Source organism: Cetorhinus maximus, chromosome 17 (genome assembly GCF_964194155.1).
Source record: "Cetorhinus maximus chromosome 17, sCetMax3.hap1.1, whole genome shotgun sequence".
NCBI lineage: Eukaryota > Metazoa > Chordata > Chondrichthyes > Lamniformes > Cetorhinidae > Cetorhinus > Cetorhinus maximus.
In genome coordinates, this window is record NC_135895.1 from 43468137 (window position 1) to 43495870 (window position 27734).

The following is a 27734-nucleotide window of genomic DNA, read 5'->3' on the forward strand; positions in this document are numbered from 1 at the left end:
ACAGCTTTTGAGCAAGTAGAGGCAGATAAACTAGATTCAATTTTGTGCCTTGAGGTGGATAGATAACAACTAGGCAGGATGCAAAGGTAAGACACAGTGACATAACCACTAATTTCAACAATGTGTGTTTCAGTCTCCGAAATGGGTGAATGGGATCACTTAGCGACCAGGAAGTAAATGATGATCAGATACACGAGTGTCTAGCATATCTTTTAGAAAGGCTATGGATGGGAGAAAGGGAAGGTAGGAGTCTGTTTTGTCCTACCAGCCACAGTATAATGTACAAATTCAGCAGGAGAAAACAAATTATACTCTTTTGGTAGGTATGATATGCTGTTGTTAGATCGGACTATCTTTCATGTCATGTTGCACTGGTTTTGCATCTCTAGTGATCTGTTTTTATTTCTTGAAGTTTATAGGTGGTACTTAAAATTAACTTTAAGCAACACTTTAGGAGATCTACGAGTTTGCTTTGATCAACATGTCCTCTGTTCAGAGGAGCCTATTTTCCAGAAACAAACTGCCCAATCCACTCATTGCAGTGTAAACTGAAACCATGGTGCTTGCATTGGATAGGTTTATGTAAATATCTACTCTGATCTTAAACTTTTTGGAACTTGGTCTATCACATTTTCCTCCTCCCTCTCTATTGTGGTTCTCACCATTGACATAGCTATAGTCACTCTTGAGTAGCTGGCACCATTAGCCATTCTAAATTTCTCTTGGAAAAGAAGGATGTAGCTGTGTTGCATGTGCCACCTCAACTCTGAAATTGTGGCCACAGATCCATAGTCTGCTAATGTTTTGTGAAACAAACTGTAACTTTCTAAACACAATCACCTGACTAATGTTGGATGTGTTTAGTTATGATTAGTATAGGATCATATAGTAAGCCTCCTATTGATGGTTTGAAATTTTTTTTTGTGATGAGAGAAGTGAGAGGTTTCTGAACCTTTGGGCAAATACAAGATTGAATTTAAGGAGGTAACGAGGAGGATTGATCAAAGTAGTGTGTTATATGTAGTCTCCATGGTTTTTAGCAAGGCCTTTGACAAAGTCCCACATGAGCAGACTGGTCAGAAAAGTAAAAACCCTGTGATTCATGGAAAGTGGAAAGTTGGATGCAAAATTGGCTCAGAGGCAGAAAGCAAAAGGTAATGGTAGACAGGTGTTTTTGTGACTTGAAGGCTGTTTCCAGTGGGATTCTTCTGATGTCTACACTAGGTTTCTTTTTTGTGGTATATATCACTGATTCGGACTTGAAAGTAGGGGGTATGATTTAAAAAGTTTGCAGATGATACAAAAATTTGCCGTGTGGTTGATACTGAGGAAGAAAGCCTTAGAGTCCAGGAATATATCGTTGAACTAGTTGGTGGACAGAAAAGTGGCAAATGGAATTCAATCTGAACGGAGTGAGAATGATGCTCTTTCACCCTGTAAGAAATTGCAAAATAAGATCACTAGAATTCTGAGAGGACAAATGAAGCAAGGGAATATTGAATAAATGGTAGGACACTGAGTATTATAGAAGAGCAGAGGGACTTTGGAGTTGCACTTGCATAGTCCCTAAAGGTTGCAGGCAGGTGGATATGGTGGTTAAGTCAGTGCACTGGATACTCTCTGAAGAAGAATCCTATTTGACTCAATGTTAACTCTGTTTCTCTCTTCACACATGCTGCCAGACCTGCTGAGTTTTTCCAGCATTTTCTGTTTTTATTATAGCACTGAATATTTTCCTTTATTGACCAAGCCATTGAATATACGTGCAGGGAGGTTATGTTAGAATGGCATTAAACACTAATCAGGCCACAGTTCGAGTACTGCATAGGGTTTTGGTCGTTGTGTTAGAGCAGAGACTTGCAGGGATGGTGCCTGAACTGGAAAATTTTAGCTGGGATTGATTTCTTAGTAACAGAGGAAGATGTGGGGAGATTTAATTGAGGTGTATAACATTTTGAGGGGCCTAAATAGTCTGAATAGGACTTATTTACCTCGGAAAAAGAGGTCAGTAACCAAGGAGCATAGATTTCAAGTAATTGGTAAAAGAATTAGAGGTGAGGTGAGAATACCCCCATAGGGTGGCGGGGGCTGGAAGTCATTGCCTGAAAGGGTGGTAAAGGCAGGAACCCTCAAGGCATTTAAAAATGCATGTGAAGTACTGTAGCCTACAGAGCTATGGACCAAGAGCTAGAAAGTGGGAAAGCTTTTTAGCTGCCCCAGACTCGCTGGGCCAAATAGATTGTAAATTTCTTATCCTATGATCCTTAGAGTTCCGATGTACCAACAAGTGAAAAAATTGAAGATGAATCCCCAAAATAATTCTCAAACAAGCTCGAGGTAGTTTTTTTAATTAAGAAATAGCTGCAAAACTGTTTTGTTTCCTTTATTGTACAATAAATGTTCTGCATTATCCAGAAGGGTTTTTTTTTTATTAGATCCATTTAATGCGTGCAATGAGCTGAAATGTATTAACAAAGCCTCCCATTTCTCTTTGTTTTCTGGGGATAAAGATCAGCTTGAAGTACCTTTACCTTCAGTGCATTTATAGCCGAGCATGAGCAAGGGATTATTAGACTAAGCTTGTCCTCCATGGAGGGCCATGTTGTGTTCTGTGGCTTAGCTATTGACTTTCAGCTCCCATTGTGACACTATTTTCAGATGAAGTATTAACTACCTTCAGAAACCTACTTCACTTTGCCACTTAAGCAGGAATCTATATCAAACCTCATACATAGTAAATGATCTTTGCAAATTTTGATCTGCTGGCATGCCAGGAGCCAGAAGGTCTTGGCCTGCACCCCAAACCCTTCTGAATAACATTCTGGGAGACCCACTTCTACCCAGTGGCGAAGGAAGGCCTTCTGCCTTAAGCCGGCTAGTACATTTCTTGCAACTACTAATAGTAGTCAGTTCCCCATCTACCCCACACAGCCATCCTGGTTAAAACATGTGGAAGATAATGTCAATCAGCCTTTTCTCTGTAGCCTGAGAAATACCAAGCATTCTGGGATCCCCTCTTGACTGTGAAGGGAAGTGATTCCAACCAACCCTGACCTTCATTCCTTTGAGTGCAAGTTATGCCATAAAACCTGGAAGTTTCAATACAACCCAGCAACAAGTTTAGGGGAATCAAAATGTATGTTAACCTCATGTGTACAATGTATGTAACAACAGAAACAAGGCCTATACCAGTGTTGATGCTCCACAGGAGCCTCCCACGCACCCACCACCAACTTCTTCAAATCCTTCTATTCCTTTCTCCCTTGGTACTTATTTGGCTTTCCTTAATGTATTTTATGTCATTCTCCATTATTTCATGTGACAGCAAGTTCCAAAAAATATACAATGACTTATTTAAAAAATGTACGTGAATGCACTTTCTGGACAAGATTTGGAAGAAATTTCTATCTGTAACCATGTGTATTCAAAGGTGATTGGTATTAAGTTAAAGTGGATATTATGCTACATCCTAGTATAAAACCTATGCCACTGTTTTTAATAGATCTTGTATATTTTGTGCACTAGTTTTGAAGCATAAAACAGTTTCTCATTTGTCTGTTCACAAGTTTTAGGCCGAAGAAAATGGAAAGCAAAAGTAAAATGGAAAATATCCCTGATACTTCAAGGTCTTGTAGAAAGTCTGCACAGTGCTGTTCAGTTCTTCTGAAACAGTACTTGAAGTAAGGTTTTACAATTATTAATGTTGGTTTTGTTTTCCCTTCAAGGCAAAGGAATCCCTGGCCTTAATTTGTGCAAAGTTGCTAGAAATCGTGGTTTTGTGTATACAAACATACAAAATAGGAACAGAAGTAGGCCATTCGGCCCCTCGAGCCTGACCTGTTTGTGTTTTGAATTCCACACCCCCATCTACCCCCGATAACCTTTGATTCCCTTGCCTAACAAGAATCTATCAACCTCTGCCTCAAAAAATATTCCGTGACCTCTCCTCCACCACCTTGTGAGGCAGCATGTTCCAAAGTCACACGGCCCCTTGAGAGAAAAAATTTCTCATCCCTGTCCTAAAAGGGTGACCCTTAATTTTGAAACAGTGCCCCCTAGTTTTGGACTCACCCACAAGAGAAAACATCCTTTCCATGTCCACCTTGTCAAGACCATTCAGGATCTTACATACTTCAATTCATCAAGCTCCTTCGACAGCACCTTCCAAGCCCATGACCACTATCACCTGGAAGATCAAGGGCAGCAGGTAGATGGGAACACCACCACCTGGAAGTTCCCCTCCAAGTCACTCACCATCCTGACTTGAAAATATATTGCCGTTCCTTCACTGTGGCTGGGTCCAAATCCTGGAACTCCCTTCCTAACAGCACTGTGGGTGTACCTACACCACATGTACTGCAGCAGTTCAAAAAGGCAGCTCACCACCACCTTCTCAGGGGCAACTAGGAATGGGCAACAAATGCTGGCCCAGCCAGTGAAGCCCACATCCTGTGAATTGGTTTAAAAAAATCAAGTTACCCCTCACTCTCTGATAAACTCCAGTGGGAAACAAAACCAGCCTGTCCAACCTTTCCTCATAAAACAACCTGCTCATTCCAGGTATCAATCTAGTAAACCTCCTCTGAACCGCCTCCAGTGCATTTACATCCTTCCTTAAATAGGGAGACCAAAACTGCACCAGTAGTTGAGATGTGGTCTCACCAATGCCCTGTATAACTGAAGCATAAAATCCGTACTTTTAAGTTCAATTCCTCTCATAGTAAAGGATAGCATTCCATTAGCCTTTTTAATTATTTGCTGTACCTGCATACTAACTTTTTGTGACTTATGCAGTAGAACACCTAGATCCCTCTGCACCTCGGAATTCTGCAGTCGTTCTCCATTTAAGTAATACTCTGCTTTATTATTTTCCCTGCCAAAGTGAACAACTTCACATTTTCCCACATTATGCTCCATCTGCCAGATCTTTACCCATTCATTCGACCTATCTATGTCTGCGTTTTTCTAAATGTCCAGCTATAACTTCCTTAATGATCGATTCTAAAACCTTCCCCATGACAAACGTCAAGCTGACTTATGTTTTCCTGTTTTCTGCCTCCCTTTTTAAATAGAGGGATTATATTTGCTACTTTCCAGTCTGGTGGAACCTTTCCAGAATCTAGCGAATTTTGGAAAATGAACACCATCTAATCTCATTAGCCACCTCTTTAAGACCATCAGAACCCAAAGACTTGTCAGCTCGTAGCTCCGTTAGTTTGCTCAGTGCTGCTTCCCTAGTGATTGTAATTTCAAGAAGTTCCTCTCTCCCTTCCACCTCCTGATTTACATCTATTACATGAATGTTTTTTGTTTCCTCTATAGTGAAGACAGAAGCAAAATATTCAGTATTTCAGAGTAAAATTCATTTTCAAGGTTTAATGGATTTCAGTATGTTGTGATTGACACTGCTTGAATTAGCCCAATAGTAACATTAAAACTAATTGTTGAATGTGGTTGAAAATATCTGAAATTTGAACGTAGTGATAGGCTTCCATAATGTGTTGAGATTATCGAGCAATCAGTTTTGAGTGTGGAATAGCAGGCATGAGTGGAAATTGGGAAGCTGATGTGTGGTGAGAGAAGTTTGTTTCATGATGAGTTAATTCTTTCAATCTAAAACTTGTTCTGCATGTTTAGGTACAATATATTTTTGTCTTGATCTTAAACACTTTATATTTGGCTCTCGATTATGATATTACATCACCATTGTGCTTCTGGATCAATTTCTGAAGTTGCCAAATTCTATTAATATTATTTTTTCTTCCCCTGTTTTCTAATTGTCTAACTCCCCTGAAGGCATTGATGAAACCTATGATTTACTGTAGCCCTCTGGTACTTAGCAATATGCCCATTCTTTAAGGCTAGCCTTTGAGTGTCTGTTTACTAATTCAGTACAGAACACAATTCAAATGTAGTCCATATATCTCTATATATCATCATATGCAGTGCATTTTCCCAGTTAGCATCCGAGGATGCACTTTTTCTTAACTTTATCGATTTAATTAGATAGACCTGTGCTGATTTAGAGTTAATTCTTTTGTGCTTATTTACTTCTAACTACCCAGCACAGTTAATATTGTAAAAATTGTTCCAGCTTGGTTGATTCCTATACCATATTTCTAATGACGAGTCTTTACTCTGATTAAGAGATGATCAGGATGATGAAGAGTCTAGTGAAGATGAATTCCTTCCAGACAACAAACAAAGCAGTGAAAGTAGCAGTGAGAATGAGGAGCAAGAGGATGATTTACCATTTAATATGAAATCTGCAAAGAAGGTTGTTCCTAAAACACCGAAGTCCACAGCAAAGATGACTGTAAAGACTCCAGCCAAGACGGTATGTTAATTGTGAAAATCCTTGATACCACCTGATGTTGAATACACCCAGACAGCAAATTTATTTTGACTGGTGGATTACTTGGAAATCAAACAAAGTGGTTCAAGTATTATCAACCCAAATGGTTTTTCAGTTAACTACAGTTAACACACAGCAGCCAACTGGCTTCACCCCACGTATTTCGTTTGTGGAAATGAATGTACTATCATCATTAAATAGAGTTCGCAGGCTGGGTAATTTCCCTAAAGTTTACCAAGTTTTAACCCCAAGTGGTCGGTTTATATGCTGTAGATTCTGCATTTCTGTTTTGTGTGTCCCTGAATAACTAATACATAATCTATTCCATTGCTTTTTAATACGCATTGGATAGTTTCAAGGAAATACTGCTTAAACAAAACAAACACGGTCAGAATTTAATGACACGGTGCTGCTCAGAAAAGGTGACCTTAAAACATTTTCCCTCTTTGCACCAAATTTGTACCGTCCTTGGTATTATTTTCAAATTCTAAATGCAGTAATTGGCAGATAAAATGTGTACCAGTATTTTAACATCTGTAGCTGAGTGGCTGTGCAGTAGATTTGTCCACGGATTATATCTGCAGGTGGCTTTGTTCCAGGGTGTGTTTTTTATGTTTTCTCTTTAAATTATCTTCAGCCTGTGTCAAGAACTCCTCGGACTCCAAGGACACCCTGCCACCGTACTCCAAGTATTCCTCGGAGGAGCCAGCAGGCTAAAACACCCACCAGTGTGTTGGAAGAGGCCAGAGCAAGGTACTGAGTACAAGGACATTTGCTAATGCCCACTCTGTTATTAAAAATAGATGCTGGTAAAGTTTGAATAGATGGGAATCTTGAAAATAGCTTTGTCAGCTCCTTTTTTTAGCACGTTAACTACATTCAGACTAATACATACGTGTGGCTTTATCATGACAACGTGATAAATCCACAGAACTACCTTTTTTAAATCAAGACTTAAATGATTAGCACAATGCACTGTTATTATGAAATTTAATGTCTTTGTATAACTGATTCTTAATGTGCTCCTTTGTATGCTAATTATTTTGAGGAGATTTTTTTTTCCAAAGAGTTAGGCTTATTAGCAGTAGCGGATCATGTAACAAAGAAATTGCTTGATTTGCTGACTTTGGGATGTTTCATTGCCTTTTTTTCCCAGACACTAAGGTTAACTGGCTTTATTATTTTAGGTGGGGAGGAGATTGGTTTTTTTTTTAAAAAATCCAAAAATGGGTTATTTGGGCATTAGCAAAGGGAAAAAAAACTAGTCTGTTTTTGTGTTCTGCTTGCATTGACTCCTTATGAAAATGATGATTACGTTAATTGTGAGACTCTTGAGCTTTTTTGACTTTGCCTGTTTTATTTTCTTAAGATTACATGTGTCTGCAGTACCAGAGTCTCTACCCTGTAGAGAGCAAGAGTTTCAAGACATCTACAACTTTGTGGAGAGTAAAGTGATTGATGGTACCGGAGGGTATGAAACATTTGCTCTTGTTGAAAGCAACTGTTCAGTTTTTTTTGACTGTCTTGTGGTTTTGATGTGTTGTGATAGTGAATAGGGGGCATACCCTACTGGCAATACATTTTTATGACTTTGCGAACCCAGTCATTGATAGAATACAGGATGAAGGAAGTAATTTGAATTGACGTGAACTTCCAATTTTATGCTAATAGTCTGGCTGTAAAACTCTTGGGAAAGTTATGCTTTGCTCAGTGAGGTCTAACTGAGTTTTTAATGCCGTACCCGTACTAAGTTCATAATTTCTATTGAACAGCCTCTATGGCCGGGGAAACAAATAATTTGTGGCATGTCAAATGTTTTTAAAAATTGAAATTTAATATTTCAGCTTCTACCTTAATCTTTTGTGTATATCCCTGTTTTTATTTCTCTGTAAAGTGATTAAAAAGTGAAAGACAGTAAGTGTTTTTTTTTTACTCCCTTGTTTTGCTGTTTGAAAATTCTTCAGTGTGAATTGCTAGCCGTGTAGCCTTTCTAATAATATCATTTTTGCTGCATGCCTGGAGATCCCCTTGGGTTGACACAGGAATCAAAGGCAATCTCTTCTTTGCCTCCACCTATCACTGGCCCTCTACCCAGCTCTACCTGTCCCACCCCCCTTCAACCAGCTTATATTCCACCTCATTTCTATATTTCCTTAGTTCTGATGAAGAGTCATTCGGACTTGAAACGTTAATTGTATTCCTCTCCGCAGATGCTGTCAGACCTGCTGAGTTTTTCCAGGTATTTTTTTTTTTTTTTTTTGTTTTGGATTTCCAGCATCCGCAGTATTTTGCTTTTAATCAAAGTAATGTTGGGAATAGGGAAATCCATGCCACTGATCACTAGATCTTTGAGGGCAGCTATATTCGGGGTCAGTGACGAGCGCTGTCAATTCACTGACTGCAGAATTGGAACCAGGACCATTGATTTTTTAAATTTCTGCTCTAAAATCAAGTTTTGTCTTTCATAGGTGTATGTATATTTCTGGGGTGCCAGGGACAGGAAAAACTGCAACAGTGCATGAGGTGATGCGGTGTCTACAACATGCAGCAAAACAGGATAACCTCCCCTCGTTCCAATTTATAGAAATCAATGGAATGAAACTTACAGACCCTCATCAATGCTATGTACAGATATTGAAGGTACAAATCTAATTTTAGGGTCAAAATGTATAATTGGTACTATGGAGTTTAACGCACATGTATTTAATTTGATGTTTCTCCTTATCAGTATCCTAAACAATGCCTTGCAGAAAAATAATTAAAGTGTAGTCACTCTATATGAAATGCAAGGCCCCACAGAAACAGATCAGATAACTTTTGATTATGAGGTGTATGCTGACCAGGATACTGAGAGAAGTCCCTACTACCATCTCCACTCCTGCATGCACCCCCCCCCACCCCCCCAACCCCGGTCTGCCCCAAGTCCCCTACAGTAGTGCCCTGGGATTTTTTATATAAACAGACAGGAATCCTTTAACACCTCATCTAAAAGACATCATCTCTGACAATGCAGCACACTCTCAATACAGTACAGAAGTTTCACCTGAAGTTATTTGCTTAATTCCTGGAGTGGGACTTGAAATCACAACCCCCTGACTCAGTCAACTGAGTTGTTTTAGCTGCAGCATGCAGCTTATCCACATATTGAGCAGCTTGAGTTTTATGCCTATGCACGCACCCTTTAGCTCTAAACTTCCTTTCAAATAATTTTTTTTAAAATTGTGCCTTTTATAAAGAACATGTGGATATGCTACTCAATACGTATTTCCTGAAAAGTTTGGTGTCACCTTGGCTCAGATGTTAGTGCTTTCCACCTGAGTGTGTCGGTTATATGTTTTGACCCAGCTTAAGACTTCAGCACATAATCACACTTGAGCTCAGAACTGAGGCAGCATTGTGGTGTTGGCATATCATCCTTCAATGAAATATTAATCCAAAAATGCATCTGCTTGTTAAAAATTCCACGTTACAATATAAAAGGGTAGGGAGCTGTCCTGCCACCCAGGCCAACATCCTTCCTTCAAGCAGCATCAGCAGAACAGATTTATACCTGTTCTTGTATTATGTTGTAGAATTTTCCTGTGCTCGGAATAGCAATAGCTGCACTTCAAAAGTGTAATCAATTGTAACTGAGCTGCTTTGTTCATTTCTGAGGGATAAAAGAAAAATTGCAAATGAAAATTATTCTTTCCTTTTTATATGCATAAAAGTTGCAATTTTTAAAAAAACTTTTTCTGCTTCCTAGTTATTGACAGGACAGAAAGCCACTGCAGACCATGCTGCTGCATTGCTTGAGAAGCGGTTTGGTACACCAGCCCCAAAGAGGGAGACCACAGTGCTCTTGGTGGACGAGGTGAGGATTGGGCATATAGTATTAAAGCTTTGAACTGAATTAACACTGGATAGAATTGCTGTTTAGTAAGTTAAATGCCCCCACCCAAATTTCTTTCTCAGTGCAATTACACATTTTTTGTGTCCATTTTTTTTTTTGGATTGACTTTCGCAATAGTGAGAATTAGTTTTTCCCCTCTGTGATGCTTGATTGATTCACAATTTTTACAATATTGATGCTTACTATAGTCTTTTTTGCTCCACTATAAATCATTACTTATTTTTAAAATATGAACACGTTAGTTTTAGTTTGACCTGATTGAGAAAGTCAAACTACATCATTGTCAGCTGTCCCTCAATTTGAGAATGGCGAATATTCAGGGTCACTGGTTTCTGCCATGGATCTTCATGTGACTGAACAGGCTAATTCTTGACCCACAAATCTTTGGGAACATGGGGTAGGACATCACACAAAGTAGATGGATCCAGAGTGTAGGTTCTACTTCCTTTTCTCCCCTTCTCTACTGCTGCTCTGCCTCATCATTAAGGCATTTGGAGTCAAAGCATGATGCAACTTGATGGACAAGTTGTCACCATTTTGAACAATTGGTAGCAAACTCCTCCCAGTCATTAATGTCAAGCAAGCCATGCTCCAAGAAGAGTTTCAGAATGTCTTTGAAGCATTTTCTTTGTCCTCCCCGTGAACACTGGCCATTTGAGAGGTGAGAAAAGAGGACCTGGTCTGGGAGAGGTTTTTGGATATCCAGACAGTGTCCAGTCCATCACAGTTGATTTTGTAGGAGTTTTGCCTGAATGCTTGTGATGCAGCCTTCAAGAAGGGCAAGCATTTGTTCGACGTTCCTTTCATTGAATTCAAAGGATGCAGTGGAGGCATTGCTGATGAAATTTCTCTAGTGCTCTTATGTGTTGCTGATACACAGTCCAGGTCTCACTGCAGTACAGGAGTGTGGGGCGGGCAACTGCTCTGTACACTAGGACTTTTATTGACTTGCAGTGTTCTTTGTTGTCAAACACTCGTTGCTGTAGTTTGTAGAAGGCTCAGCTGGTGCAGTCGATCCAGTGCTGGATCTCCTTGTCATTGGTGGCCTTTTGAGAGAGATAGCTGCCAAGGTATGGGAAGTGCTCAATATATTCCAGAGTGTCTCCTTCCAAACCCACAACTTCTAACCACCTAGAAGGACAAGGGCAGCACATGCATGGGAACAGAATTCCAAGCCACACACCATCCTGACTTGGAACTATATCGCCGTTCCTTAACTGTTGCTGGTTCAAAATCTTGGAACTTTCTTGAAAACAGCACTGTGGGTGTACCTACACTACACAGACTGCAGCGGTTCAAGAAGGTGGCTCACCACTATCTTAAGGGCAATTGGGAATAAGCATTAAAACCTCCCACATCCTGTGAAAGAATAAAAAATTTTTTAAATAGGTATGGGGTAGGATATTTGGCTGACCAGGATTGGGTTGATATGAATTTTGTTTTGGCAACATACTCTTCTAAGCAAAATTGAAGGGATGACCAGTGGCTTGCAAATCTGGTGCAGAATGTGCAACACCACTGTAGATCATGTATGTCTATGGTGGTCAGTTTAGTTTTGGCATGGAAGTGACCAAGATTAGAGTTTTCCAGCTAGGCGGTAGTTAATACTTATGCTAAAGGTCAGTTGATCTTTGACGTGAATAGTAGATTGTAAATAGTCAGGTAGATTGTAAATAGTATGGGGACTATCTCACACCCTTGCTTGGCACCAGTCTGGAATTTGAAAGGGACTGTTTCATATCTCTCACTCAAGACAGTTGCAGTCATATTATCTTGAAGCAGTTGTAGGATTGTGATGACGTTTCTTGGACATCCAAATCTCTGGTGCACAATCCACACACAACCTCACGATTTACTGAGTCAAATGCTTTGGTCAGATTGAGGAATGCAATGAAGAGTTCCTGGTGGTGGTCTCAACATTTTTCTTGGATTTGCCTGGCAACAAAACCATGTCAGAGGTCCCTCAAAGTCTAAAGCTACACACTGTCTCTGGGAGGATCTCCTCAGTGACAGGAAGTAGGCGATTCAGGAGAATTTGTGTCAGGATTTTCCCTGCTTTGGAGAAGAGGGAATTACCCTGATAGTTTCCACAGCATGATTTATCTCCCTCTTGAAGATAGTTATAATTGTTGCATTCCTGAAGTTGGGAGGGAGTTATTTTCATCCCAAATCCATAGGATGAGTGAATGGAGTCTTGATGTGAGCAAAAGCCCACCAGCTTTGAAGACATCAGCTGGAATACCATCGGGGTTCTGCAGGCTTTGTTGTTTTCATCCATTTGATTGCTTGTTGCAGCTCTCCCATCGGTGGTGGTTCACCCATGGATTCTAGCACAGGGTACTGGGGGATAGCCTGGAGAGCATCAACTGCCACTGTGGATTCACGGGTTGAGGAGTTGTTGGAAATGTTCTTTCCAATGTTGAGAAGAGAGACACCATCCTGTGAGCAATTGGGATGTTGTCCATTTGACCTTGGTTGAAAGATTGCCCTCGAGGCTTCAAAAAAAGCTTCTCGTATCATGACAGTCAGCACACTGTTGAATCTCTTGGGCATTTTCTTCCCACAACTTGTCCTCATCTTTCGGACTTGTCTTTGGGTGTCAGCCGCCAGCTGTTGGAATGCTGCCTCCTTGCTTGCGACCTTGGGTTGTTCTGCCAGGCAAAGAAGGATACTCGTTTTTGTCCCAGGGGGTCTCACATTTCTGCATCATTTTCATTGAACCAGTCCTGGTGACGAATGATGCTCGAACCCAATGTTCTGGACACCGGGGGTCTAGTACAGCTGACTTTATTTGATCCCGTTGTTTTGAAATTGAGTTGGATCTGTAGAGATTTTCCAGGTTGGGTGTGAGCAGTGCTTGGAACTCCTCTCTTCAGTTAGGCTGCTTTAGGCCTGAGACATTTTGGACTCTTGCAATATCTTGGTGCTAGGTGGATGTTCATCACCGATCGAACAAATCAATGATTTGCCCAGCAGGCATCAGTTCCCTGCATGGATTGAGTGATACAGACATCACTTAGCCTCTGACTCAAACAATGACATAATCCAGAAGGTGCCAACGGTTCCTCTCCAGACATCGGAGTCACGGCCAACCCTGGCAGTAGAGTCCCCAGAAGGATGATCTTTTCTTCTTTTGGGATGGCAGTGAGGACTTCATCAAGGTCAGATTAGAACTTTTCCTTAATATCTTCATCAGAGCGATGGGTTGGGGCATAAGCACTGATGATGATGGCATATTGATTACACCTGAGCTGTCAGTGAAGTGTCATGAGTCATTTATACAATTGGGGAATTCTGACAGTGCATCCAAGATCCTATTTCGGAGGGCAAAACCAATTCCGTGGAGGTGAGGGTTGCTGTCAGCTTTTCCAGTGGAAGGTGTATCCCCCTACATAAGGACACAACAAATTTGTTAAAATCTGAAGTCAAATTTCCTCCAGCTAAATAGTGGGAAGACGGAAGCCGTTGTCTTCGGTCCCTATAACAAATGTTGTTTCCTTGTCTGAGGCTGGACCAGACTCTTCGTAACTTTGGTGTTATATTTGACCTCGAGATGAGTTTGCTATCACATATCCACCTCACCACTAAGACTGCCTATTCTTATCTCTAATGTTGCTCGACTCCAACCTTGGCTCAGCTTTCCTGTGCTGATTCCCTCATCCATGCCTTTGTTTAACCTAGACTTGGCTATTCCAATATACTCTTTACTGACCTCCCAAGTATTAATTGTATATTAATTGAGTGTTTAATTGTATTCTGGTGGTGGGCAATAACTGGAATATCCACTCGTTCTCCTAATATATATTATATATACACATACCAATCTTTACCAGTTAATGTCTGGGTTAACAAGAACAATTATACAAAAGAGCTCCCTGTTGCAGGATGCACTGCAGCAACTTGTCAAGTTTACTTCAATGGCACTTCAAACAGTGAAAAGGATAAGAACAGCAAGGTTATGAAAACACCATCACTTCAAGCTCCCCTCTAAATTATATACCATCCTGTCTATCACTGTTTCTTCTTTGCTGGAGCAATATGCTGAACTTCCTTACCTAAAACCACTGGGAGAGCCATCACCCCAGACAAGATGATGGCTCACTATCATTGCCTGCAGGTGAGCTCAAATGGGCAATAAATATGGTGTTTTCCAGTGGCATGAACATTGTGGAGACAAATAATTTAAAAAGAAATCTGCTTACATTACTTGGATCTAGTGAAATAACAATTAAAAGCAAAATAAGCAAGCCTTTTGAGTTCACAAGCTAATTTTAATGTTCAACTTGTGTTCCCCTTAGCTTGATCTCTTGTGGACCCGGAAACAGAATGTTATGTATAACCTGTTTGATTGGCCCACGCGAAAGCAGACAAAATTGGTGGTTCTGGCAGTAGCCAACACAATGGATCTGCCAGAGAGGATCATGATGAACCGGGTGGCAAGCAGGCTGGTGAGTAAAACAATTGACAAATATTTTTCTAATAGTTGGTGCAACTATTAAGACATTCGGTGTGAAATTTCACTGGAATTCCCTTCCTAACAGCACTGTGGGTGTAACTACATTACATGGAGTGCAGCAGTTCAAGAAAGCAACTCACCACCACCTTCTCGAGAGTAACTAGAGATGGGCAATAATTGCTAGCCTGGCCAGCGAAGCCCACATTGCGTGAATGAATTTTTTTTTTTTTTAAGTTGAAATTGATGTAAGAATTGCCTCTTAGTTGGGTTGCTTCCTTTTCAAAATACAAATGAAGCTCCAACTACTGTTTTGCTTAATTATTGACACTATACTATTTTATTATATAATTTAGCTGAAAAAGTCAGAAGATTAGTAGATATAATAGGACATGTTGACCTCTTTCAAAATAGGGACTGACCAGAATGTCCTTCCAGCCGTATACCTACAAACAGTTGCAGCGAATCATTTCCTCGAGACTCAACCGATTAAAGGCTTTTGAAGATGATGCTATTCAGCTGGTGGGTAGAAAGGTGAGTGATGTCTAGTTGAATAAATGAAAATTGATGAATTGAAGCAAATGTGAGTTTTTTTAAAAACTTTGATCAGGAGGAACAGTAAGAGACCAAAAGAGTGAGTGTTGCAGGAAGAAAAGGACACATTTTTCATCTGAGTAACGCAATGGGATATCAACCACTTGTGTTTATAAATACCAAACTGCTGTTTTGTACCCATGCAGGTGGCAGCTCTGTCTGGTGATGCAAGGCGTGCTCTTGACATTTGCAGGAGAGCTGCTGAAATATGTGAATATTCAGCAGCTCAGCAAGCTGCATCCAGCCTTGTAGGAATGCCTCATGTGGTACAGGCTCTTGATGAAATGTTTTCCTCACCATACATTACTGCTATAAGGTAAATAACTAAATGCTGTGTTGACTTTATTTGATTACCAGACTGTCCACTGTAAATAATTACAAGTTCCGTATATTTTAATGTGCAGCATTCCTTTGGTGCTGCCCATATTGAGTCCAGTGAAAAAGCTAGTTTCAGTAATGGTAACCATGAAATAACTGGATGGTTGGGAAAAACCCATGTGATCCATGGAGTTTTCAAAGAAGGAAATCTGCTGTCCTCACTCGGTCTGACCTACATGTGACTCCAGACCCATAGCAATGTGGTTGATTTGCAACTGTCCTCTGCAATTGCCTAACAAGCCATGCAGTTGTATCAAACTGCTACAGAAAAGTTTAATGAGAGTAAAACAGAACGAATTGCCCAACATCGACCTAGGTAACAGATGTGACAAAGGAACACACAGGCCTGTCGACCCTGCAGAGCCCTCCTTGCTGACATCTAGGGACTTGTGCCGAAATTGGGAAAGCTGTCCCACAGACTAATGAAGCAACAGCCCGACCAAATCGTACATCAAATCATGCCTTCTTTCCAATGTCTCAGAATCCTCCATCACCATCTCTGGGTATGTCTGTCCCACATAGAAATTAGGAGCAGGAGCAGGCCATTCAGCCCCTCAAGCCTGCCCTGCCATTTGAGAAGATCATGGCTGTTCTAATTGTGGCGCCAACTCTACTTTCCTGGCCAATCCCTGTGACCTTTGACTCCCTTGTCATTCCAGCATCTATCTACCTTTGCCTTTAAAAATATTCAATGACCCTGCCTCCACTGCTCTCTGGGGAAGGTAATTCCACAGACTAATGACCACAAAAAAAATTCTCCTAATCTGTTTTAAATAAGAGACCCCTTATGTTTAAACTGTGTCTCCTAGTTCTAGTCTGTCCCACAAGGCGAAACATTCTCTCAAAATCCACTCTGTCAAGTCCCCTCAGGATCTTATATGTTTCAATAAGATCACCTCTCATTCTTCTAAACTCCAATGGGCACAGGCCCAACTTGTCCAGCCTTTCCTCATAAGATAACCACTTAATTCCAGGATTCAGTTGAGTGAACCTTCTCTGAACTGCTAATGCTATTATATCCTTTTTTAAGTAAGGAGACCAAAACTGTACACAGTACTCCAGATGTGGTCTCACCAAAGCCCTGTACAACTGTAGAAAAACTTCCTACTTTTTATATTCCATTCCCCTTGTAATAAACAGCAACGTTCCATTTGTCTTCCTAATCACTTGCTGTGTCTGTGTACTAACATTTGGTGATTCATGTGTCAGGACACCCAGATCCCTCTACCGCAGAGTTCTGCAATCTCTCTCATTTAAGAGTACACTGCTTTTTTGTTCCTCCTGCCAAAATGGACAAGTTCACATTTTCCTACATTATACTCCATCTGCCAAATTTTGCACACTCAAAGGGATATAGATAAGTTTGTGCCACCAGCAAATTTAGCAATCATACATTTGGTCCCTTCATCTAAGTCATTGATATATTGTGAATAGTTAAAGCCCCAGCACTGATCCCTGCAGCACTCCAGTAGTTACACCTTGCCAACCTGAAAGTGACCCATGTGGTGAGAGAACCAACATAAGGGAACAACTTATTCTAACTCGTTCTCACCAATTTACCTATTTGTGACAGTATTGGTGGGAGTAACTGCAGCACAGCCCTTGTGGAGACAACATTTCACCATAATCTGTAATCTCATGGCTTGACATATCCCTCACTACCATTACTATCAAGACATCCAAATAGCCCTTCGCTTATCAAAAAATGCAAATTCCTTTCACACCTTACATGCTAAGCCAGCATCCATGTTTACTCATTAGCATGTCAAGCACCTGACTTCTTTTGATGATAAACTTGCAGTCTACTTGACTCCAAATGTAATTACATCACACACAGACCCAACTATACTTGCCCCCATAAACCTACTTCACAATAAACCAGAAAAATATTATGAAAATTATTATACTTTCATGACAGTGTGAATACCCAAGTGTGTTGGAAATATCCTGGCATCATTTGTGACCGGTCAATCGTGACAGGAAGTTAATGTGACTCAACAGGAAATCTTAAACTTGCAAAATATTCTATATTTCAGTGGATGTAATAGAATCACCTGACAAGAAATATTGTTCATCTGTGCTTATCGGTTGCTGAAATGCTCAATCATGCTTTTGTTACTTTCAAACTTAACAATTCTGGTGCTCTCTTGGCTGGTCTTCCATTTCCACCTTCTGTAATGTTGAACTCATCCAAAATGCTGCTGCTCATATCCTCGCTCACACCAAGTCTCATTCACCTATCACCCCTACATTCAATGACTGGCATTGTGCTGGGTTCTGAAATACTTCCATTAAAATTCCCAACCTTGTATTCAAAGCCTAACTTGGCCTGGCCCCTCCATATCTGTGACCTCCTGAGCTATTTGAAAACTCTGCATTCCTCCAATCCTGGCCTCTTGTGTATTTCCAATTTCCTTCACTCCACAATTTGAGGCTGTGCTTTCAGCTGCCTTAGTGCCAAGTTCTGGACTTCCCTCCCTAAATATCTTGGTATCTCTACCTCTCTCCTGCTTTAAGACACTTCTTAAAATCTACCTCTTTGACCAAGCTTTTGCTCACATGTCCTAACCTCCTTACATGGCGCAATGTCAAATTTTGTCTGGTAATGCTCCAGTAAAGTGCCTTGAGTCTTCACAATTGTGCATTTAGACCTATCCTGAAAATCTAATGGAGAGAATGGGGAGGTTTTGCACGAAATAATCTAGCACCATTAGCCAAAGATTGATTTGATGTTTCAAACCTGCTGCCAATGAAGGCTGATACGCAAGTTTTGCTCGAACGCAAGAATTGAGTGCAACAGCTTTGCATATTGGTTCTGTATTTGTGCACCTATAATATTGTTTTCAGATCTTCCCCCAGCTGCTCCAATTTAGCAGAGTAATATTCTTTGACTTGGTCTTTGACATTCTTATCCAGTTATCATTCAGCTATAACTTAAACTTCAAATCAAGCGAATGAGATTGCAATCTCTGTTACTAAATATGTTTTCCTTTCTGTGCCACAGGAGCGCATCTGCCCAGGAACAGCTTTTTATGAGAGCAGTGCTTGCTGAATTCCAACGCCTTGGTCTAGAAGAAGCAACGTTTCAGCAGGTAGTTACTAGCACTTTCTGTAATATGTTCCCCAGTATTTGCCCAGAAAATGTTTTTTTTTGTTTTTGAAAAACATTTTTAATGAATTGGGAAAGATGGGATAGTTGTGTGCTTGGCATCTTTGCATACATGTACAAAAACCTATTAACATTCTATTTGTAGACCACTTTAATCCATAGCAATCACAGGGAAACATTTGTTTTTCTTTTGAAAAAATTAACTTTTTTACTAACAAAATTGAATGAATTATCTTTCCAGTAACACAATAAGTGGTTAGAATAATTTACCAATACTTGCAACAAATGAGTTCTCAATCTTGCAGCAATAACATTTCAGCTGTTCATCCGGTTTAACATGGAGTGCATACTCATTAAAAAAAAAAGTAATGTAGTAGGAAATATACTGTGTGATGAAATGTGCATTGCTGTTTTAATCCTTCTATACAAAAATATTGGGGGGGAAAATACTCTAAGTACTTTTTTTTGCATTGTTCCTAATTTTAGTACAAAATGGGTTATTTTGAGCACTTGTTTAATAATTCTTTAAATAGAATGGGTGAAAACTTTCCACTAAATGATAATCTTGCAATTCGTACAGGGAGTTTGTTGGCCCTTCTTGTGACTTTAGGAAGAAATTAGTGGCAAGGGAATATATGACCAAGTTGATATGTAAAAAATGCCACATGGGTAGAAATGCCAAGTCAACAAAATGTTTAATGCTTTAAAATACAAACAAACTTTTAAACTGCTTTTCATGTTTTGTATACAAGTCAAGTACAGAGCATGTTGATGGACTAAACTGGAATTCTAATGTGCATAATTGTTTGTTCAAACCTCATAATTGTTTCCCATCAAAATGTGCTATATTGTAAAAACGTAATATCGGAATGATGTGTATAGTATTTTTAACATAGCATTTTAACACAATATTTTGTTTAAAGTTCAAGATTCTAAATTATTATTCTACTTGTACCACTTTTTTGCAGATTTACCAGCAGCATATTGGACTATGCAGAATAGAAGGTCTGCAGCCTCCAACAATGTCCCAGACCATGTTGGTTTGTACAAGACTTGGGGCTTGTCGTCTACTACTTGTTGAATCTAGTAAAAATGACCTTCACATGCGAGTACGATTGAATGTTAGCCAAGATGATGTCATGTATGCCTTAAAAGAGTAATTTGTTAAATGGTTATAATGTGATATGAAGTGTATGTTGCTGTTTTAGACCTAAAATTCATATCTAATAATAATTTTAACTTTACAACTTTTACAAAAACTTCTTGGGACGAGGTTATTTTAAGCATTTTGTATAATAAAGAATTCTCAAATCTGCATTACATAGTTTGACATCTTAAGTGGAGCAAGTATGTAAAAGGCCATAAGTACTATAATTGCATTTTTGTCCGCTTACTAAATTTTCTTCATTTCGCACTTTTTATTTATTTTCCCATATTACACACTCTTCCTTAACTAAGCAGGCATGTAACCTGACCCTGAGTGAACTGCTGGGTGCTGCGTGAAACCTGATTGGGGTGATTTGACTTCTTTCCTTCATGTGAAGCACTGAGTGTGGTCTCATTTTTACTTAGTTATACTAAGATTGAGGATTTTAAAATGCAAACTTTCATTAAACTACTCTGATGTGACATTGTTGACTGTAAAGTATAGTAATTTTACCTAACAAGTGAAACACAGAGAAAGTTTACCCATATCTTTCAGATTGTAGCCAGTGACTCCTAACCCAAGTACTTTTTGGGTGGGAAGCAATGAGATTTTATCAATTGCATAGTTGAAATGCAACATGTGTGAAGTTGAAAAATACAATTTTATTACATCTCAATTTTCCTAAGTACAGGTACTGTACATCAGTTGTTGTATGTAAACACAAGACCATCCATGTCTAAACAGTCCCCTATTTACCAGTCAAAAAATTTGAATTAGTCAACACAAACCCTAGTCAGTAGAAAATTTGATTTCACTGTGCACTGGCAATTCCACGAACAACAAAAAAATGGGGAACAGAAGACCAGCAACCTCAGAAAAGAGCAGCATTGGACAGGCAGGACACCACCAACAGCAAGTGCATGAGTTCCAGTACTGTCCAACACATTAACTTGTGTACAGATGTCTGCTTCCCCTTTAAACATACACATGGTGACTTCCTAGTCTTGCATGGGAATTGCTTGACAAAAAGAAAACAAGGTTCATCTTGTTTGCCTTCTAATTATTTGGTACAACAAGTGAGTCATTGCTCTGACAACAAGCCCAGACATGAGGTAAGGTAAAATAGCTTTGGGAACCTTGGGACCAAATTCATGTGTTCTATCTAACACTGCTATATGTACCAAATTGTATGTACATTTTTGGTCACTCCTGACTTCTGAATGTTGATCCAAATCACTTGCATAAGTTTAACATGATCAGTGCAAAGACTGAGTTAATCAAGTATTTAATGTTACATATGATTGGCTTGTTTATTGAGACAGGTGGATCCCAGCTTTTAAACGAAAACACCAAACTGCATTGTGTTATTGAGCTATAAATGGCACAATTTTTGAAAATTATAGAGAGCATAAATCCTTAAAGGCAGCAGGGCAAGTTGATAATGTGGTTAAAAACACAAGATTCTTGGGTTTGTAAAGAGAGGCATAGAATATAAAGCAGAGATGATGCTCGAACTCTGAAGTAGAGTGATGCAGTTAACGGTGCTATCTTTACCATGAAATGTTAAACTGAGATAAAAACAAAAAGCTACTGCAGATGCTGGAAATCCAAAACAAAAACAGAATTACCTGGAAAAACTCAGCAGGTCTGGCAGCATCGGTGGAGAAGAAAAGAGTTGACGTTTCGAGTCCAACATGACCCTTCAACAGAACTGAAGTATAGTTAGGAGAGGGGTGAAATATAAGCTGGTTTAAGGTGGGGGGAGAGAGAAGTTGAGGGTGGGGTGGTTGTGGAGACAAGCAAGCAGTGATAGGAGCAGATAATCAAAAGATGTCACAGACAAAAGGATCAAAGAGGTGTTGAAGGTGGTGATATTTAAGAAAAGTGCTAATTAAGAATGGATGGCAGGATACTCAAGGTACAGCTCTAGTGGGGGTGGGGTGGAAAGACTAACAAGGTATTAGTTGTAGATTTAAAAATAATGGAAATAGGTGGGAAAAGAATGTATATAAATTATTGAGAAAAAAAACAAAAGGGAGGGGGAAGAAACATGGGGGGAGGTGGAGTTTAAGATCTAAAGTTGTTGAATTCAATATTCAGTCCGGAAGGCTGTAAAGTGCCTAGTCGGAAGATGAGGTGCTGTTCCTCCAGTTTGCGTTGGGCTTCACTGGAACAATGCAGCAAGCCAAGGACAGACATGTGCGCAAGAGAGTAGGGTGGAGTGTTAAAATGGCAAGCGACAGGGAGGTTTGGGTCTTTCTTGGGGGTCTTTCACCCCTCTCCTGTTGAAGGGTCATGTTGGACTCGAAACGTCAACTCTTCTTCTCCACCGATGCTGCCAGACCTGCTGAGTGTTTCCAGGTAATTCGGTTAATGTTAAACTGAGGCCTGTTTCCCTTCTCGGGTGGATGGAAAAGATCCCACGACACTATTCAAAGAGCAGGAGATCCTGCCAGCTTTCAAGCCAACATCACTGAAACATACCGAGAATTACATAGGATATGCTGCAAAGCAACAGGCCATTCGGCCCAACCAGTCCTTGCCAGTGTTTAAAATCCACGGGATCTTCCACCCATCTTTCGCCTCTCAATCTATTTCCTTCTCCCTCATATACTTGTCTGGCTTTTCCTGAAAAGGTTCACTTGTTTATCTCTTGCTGTCGTGGGATCTTTGGCGACTACACACATTGGCTGCCGCACGGGTTGGCAAAGCAAGTGGCCATCAAAAGTAATTCGCTGGTTGCGAAAGCGCTTTGGCACCTCACGGAAGATATAACGTTGTAGAAATGCAAGTCCTTTTCGCTCCGTCATTGGGCGCCCCACCACTTTGAGAAAAAAAAAACAAGTTTGCTTTTCTATTCGTTAAAAAGCTAAGCTGCCCGGAGGTAGTGACAGGGACGCGCGCGTTGGCGAGGGACTCCGTGCGGACCGCAAAGGAGCAACAGGGCATGCACTGAGTCTGCGCAGAAGCAGCCGCTGGCGCCCAGGAGACGGGCCGAGTGTTGGATGAAGGCGGCGAGTTTTTTTCCCCCCTTCCCTCTTGGAGGAACAAGTTCTCCGGGCAGCCAGCCTAACTGCTCCTGCTTCACAGCCTTCGGTGGGGGGAAAAAAGTAGCATTTTTTTTTTTTTGTTTTGTTTTTAAAACCCGACATCCTGTGTCCGTTTTTTGAAAGTTTCTGGGGCCTCGGGGCGAAGAGTTGAAACTTAGCGCCTGCCGGATGCACCATGTTCGCTGCAAAAAAAAAGAAGCCGGCGAGCAAAGGCCAGGGCGCAGCGACGGCTAAACAGGTGAGTCCGTATGGATTGGAGAATGAAAACAATTTGGGATTTATTTACCCGAGGTTTTCTGGCAGTAGCCGCGGGCCTGGTTGGGGAAGATCAGGAGGGGGCAGTGTCCGGTGAAATGTTTATATGTAGAGTTTCACGCTCATTGGCTTTGCTGCAGTTTGTTTACCAAATTCCTGCTGTTACAAATTGCATAATATTTTACACTAATCCCAGGCAAGTTATATAGTTTACAATGTCATAGATTTTAGTGCATGTCTGTGTTTTCATGGCGATTTCATATGTTTGCATCTTATGTTTATTTTGAAAAGAACGAAGTTTAAGTACCCCTACAAATTGGTGTTACTGCAAGGAGGTATCCTATATATGCTGTGCAATGTGAGTGCTTGAGTGGGATGTTATTAACTCATCAGGGCAATGTAAAGAACATCCATCTATTATATCTAGCATTTTTTTCTGTTATATACTTCCGTTCTCGGGTTCCGAATGACCCTGGCAAAGCTGCATTTATTGACCATCCCCAGGTGCCCTGAGAAGATTGTTCTTGGCCGTCTTGAATTACTGCAGTCCTTGTAATGATGGTGTTCCCATAAACTAGGGGAGCTGGTTACAATGAAGGTGGCACACGTCAAGCAAATTTATTGTATGTGACTTGTACTCATCAAGGTGAGGGATGTTCGTGCTGGGGAATAGAGCTTTTCCCGTTTTAGTTTACAGCAGATACTCCCAGGCTGGACGTGGAGGACAGCTCCCACAACATTGCCTTATTTCCAACCCCAAAAAAGTACCTTGACTGTACCTGTGTGGCACTTTCGTTTCCCACACTAGCTATTTTTTCCAATTAATAAATAAATTGTGTGACATTACCAATTAGTTGTAGGAATAATTTACTAGGAACTAGATTAATACTGGCCAAACCCATTTCACACACGGCCAGTACAAACTGCAGACTTTTATCCCATTTGACTGAGCTTGATTTGGATCCAGGTCCAGTGGCAGAAGACTATATAACGGAGTTCTAAAAATTAAATCTGTGTAGTTCTGCTAATATTGTTTTTTATTTTACTTTTTTCACTTGTTTTCATTTTGGATTGTATCCTGGTATGCTGGGTGGCGGATTATTGCAGGTGAAATTTCCAGACAGTTTTGTTTGCTAAATACAGATGCATTTGATGTAGATGGGAAATGAGGATGGCTGATCGGTTCAAAAAATTCCTTTTATCAGTTGTAGTTGGTTGTTATACATTGCATGGAAATTCAATTCAGGTGTAAAATTTGCAATGCTTTATAATTCATGGTATATGTGGTCCTTACAGGAAGATTAAGAAATGCTTGAATAAGAACAATTTATGTATTGCTTGCCTAATAGCTAAATGGGTAAATTCTGTCCAGGCCCCCAAACGAGTGGTGCAATATTGAACATTATGGACCAGGATGAATCCAGGTTTGATCCCTAAATTGTGACAAATTAAGTTGATCCCAACAGAGTAGTGTCATGAGCACTAAACTCTGGGCTGTGAAAGGGAAAAATTAGCCAGGTTCCAGTGCATTATCTCTAGTTTAGAGAATCTTGCTAGAAGGCACGTAATTGGATCAGGTCACAAGATTTCAGCTATGAGATCTTTCATAGTCAAGTGACATATTAATACTTGCAATCCAGGCCTATACATGAACAATGATCCCTTGGCCAAGGTTCCCGAGGAATTCCCTGTAAATGTAGCCTCGTGCAAGCCATTATTTCCAGAAGAAGATGATTATGAAGGGAAATAGAGCTCTCATAGCAAAACAGGACATGAAAACAAGATTTAAATGAGAGCATCATGTCAACATTCGTGAAAACAGACTTAGAGCACTGTGAACAGACCTGGCTTCCATATTATAAAAAGTCATTGGAAAAGGTGCAAAAAGATTCACCAATCTCAAATATTGCACGGGTTGGCACTCTCTTTAGAAAAGATAAGACCGAGGTGACTTGATAAATGTCTTCAAACTTATGAAATGACTAGATAGGGTAGACGTACAGAGGATGTTTCTTCCTATGGGTGAGACCAGAGCTAAGGACTATAAATGTAATTTAGTCACTCATAAATACAGTAGGGAATTCAGTAGATACTACTTTATCCAGAGAGTTGTTAGAGAAGTAGTTCAGGCAAATAACATGGGTCCATCAGAGAGAAAGGGATAGAAGGATATGCTGATTGAATTAGAAGAAGAGGGATTAAAGACTCTACTGTGGAGCCTAAGCACTGGCATGGGCCTGTTAGGCTGATTGGCCCATTTTTGTGCTGTAACTATGTAATGTAATACTATGCAACATGGGGCACTGATGCTCCAGGATGTGTACTCACATATGCAAATCTATGTGTGCTCTATATCTAGGAATTATAATTGGACATTTGAAAAGGGGGTGTTTTGATAAATTTAGACTTGATTTTATTTAGTTGCACGGAGCCTAATTACTGGATCCTAATTCAACAGAGATATAATCATCAGGCAAGGACTCAGACACTGAATTAGCAAATGATACCAACATTTATTGAATAAAGGATAAAATAAAACAATACACTTATCAATTATTTAAAGAAGCAAAGGAACACAAATGTATACTTATCAATGATACACTGCCTATTTACAACTTCAAATGGATGGCCAGTTCAGAAGATGCGGGAAATGACCTCAACCCTCTTGCCCACAGGAATTCTGCCTGTCTTGGAAGGAAACCACTCTATCCAGGGTCCTGGCCAACAGGAATTCTGCCTCTGTTCCTGGGCAAGTGCTATACTGCCCATTCTCACGTCAACAGCAATTCTACCTCTTCCTCCTTGAAAACGCTACATAGGGCCCCTTTACTTGGTGTACACAAACACGATGGTTCCCAAAACCTTCTTTTATATCTAATTTTGCATAACCACACCTTGATCCAAAGTTGTTGTTAATAGCCAATTAGTCAATAATGTTGTAAGGGTTAATTTAATTGGTTCCAGCCATTTGTGCACATTGCCTTAAACATAAGACAGTGGATTAATTCAAGATGAATTCTTTATCTTATGATGGACAGACTCCTTATTCATTAGGCTTAATACTAGACTTGTCAGGGACAGTGTATTCTGATAGAGGCCTCTATTGGATAGTGTAGGTTCCTTTTTCTCAAATGCTGTCCCAGCTTGTTTAATTCTCAGGCTTTGATTCCAACATAGGAATGTTAATAGAAAATACAGAAATAGATATAATCTGACTTACATTAACTTTGATTATTAATTATTTATGCTTCTATTACAAAGTAATTGAGGTACCTCTAATAATCACCTGTTGCTGGTCAGTTGCTACTTTACAATACTAGTGGGGAGGTTTTTGTAGGAAAACCCTCAAAACTATTTATTTAACAGTGTACTAAAATGTTGCATAGTTGGCAGCAGGTGTTCAAATCACAGAATGGTTTCTTTTTAGATGATGTGTTAGTACAAAATGGTGACTTGACCTTGTTAGCCTAGTGCAGAATGTGTGTTGTAAAAGTCTTTAAAAATTGTGAAATTAAGCAGGCAAACTAAATCCTACTAAAATAAAATCTAAAATCTAGACCAGTTTACATCGTTGTTAATGTTTACCACTAACTGGATGAGAATATATAATTTTTGATTTAAATGGCAATTTATGATGAAAAGGGCCATTAATTTACTGTTTATGTGTAATTAAATAACTTTATTGTATATTTTAGGTTAATAGGCAATTGCATGAGAGCCTTATGACATTTTTACTCTGTGCCACAGCTTGGCCTGTTTGTAGACTTTTCATGTGAAGATATGATGATGAATACAGAAGAGGATGGTGACGATGGAGACCTAGAAGCAGAATTAGCTGAAATAACTGGAAAGAAGCCTATTGCTAAGCCAAAGCCTAAAGAAAAAAGTTAGTATAATCTCTGTTTATCATCTACTTTTCTGGTTTATCCTTGGTTGTAATTAAATGCTACTGTTACTTCCTGAACCCTTTCATTTTTAAAATAATTCTACAAGTTAAATACTTGGTCTAAATAGTGGAATTACTGTTAATTTTTAATGAAAAATGATAAAGCTGAACCTATTTAATATATGGGCACTATATAAATATAAGCTTCTTTTGTCATGACTTAAGAGTTGTCTTGATATATTTTCATTGGAAAAGCAGCAACTGAACAAGTAGAAGGTTTTGACATCTTTCTAAGACCCTAATAATTTAACATGTTAAGCCATTAATTTTGCTATAGATTTGAAAGCAAAAGAAAATGTTTCAGGAAAAACTTTCTAGAAAAGAAATTATGAAAACTCTAATTGATTAACTTGTTAAAGGGAAGGGTAGTTTGCTGAATTGCCACATAAACTTAAATGTTAGAGCAACTTTTGGTCAGGGACAGCTTGGAACAGACATTTTGTGAAACGGCTTCTCTTCTAATGAGTAATTTTTGATAATTGTTTACTGTTTATTGGTTAAGTGCAAACAATGAGGTAATCTGCTGAAATGTTATGTAAAATGGATGAAAACATA

General features: G+C 39.7%; 2 protein-coding genes across 2 annotated transcripts in view; both read left to right on the top strand.

The window, feature by feature from the left end:
• Positions 1-20098, top strand: part of orc1 (origin recognition complex, subunit 1) — a 31513-nt gene extending 11415 nt beyond the window's left edge. The window contains exons 6-16 of the mRNA XM_078561104.1: positions 3567-3680; positions 6148-6337; positions 6993-7108; positions 7725-7826; positions 8824-8995; positions 10101-10208; positions 14546-14695; positions 15115-15234; positions 15441-15610; positions 18677-18764; positions 19750-20098. Coding sequence (XP_078417230.1) covers positions 3567-3680; positions 6148-6337; positions 6993-7108; positions 7725-7826; positions 8824-8995; positions 10101-10208; positions 14546-14695; positions 15115-15234; positions 15441-15610; positions 18677-18764; positions 19750-19941 — 1522 coding nt within the window. The 3' untranslated portion in view covers positions 19942-20098. The remainder of the gene's footprint in view (positions 1-3566; positions 3681-6147; positions 6338-6992; positions 7109-7724; positions 7827-8823; positions 8996-10100; positions 10209-14545; positions 14696-15114; positions 15235-15440; positions 15611-18676; positions 18765-19749) is intronic.
• A 2020-nt stretch (positions 20099-22118) lies between these two features.
• Positions 22119-27734, top strand: part of cc2d1b (coiled-coil and C2 domain containing 1B) — a 73681-nt gene continuing 68065 nt past the window's right edge. Inside the window, exons 1-2 of the mRNA XM_078561117.1 lie at positions 22119-23216; positions 26981-27119. Coding sequence (XP_078417243.1) covers positions 23154-23216; positions 26981-27119 — 202 coding nt within the window. The 5' untranslated portion in view covers positions 22119-23153. The remainder of the gene's footprint in view (positions 23217-26980; positions 27120-27734) is intronic.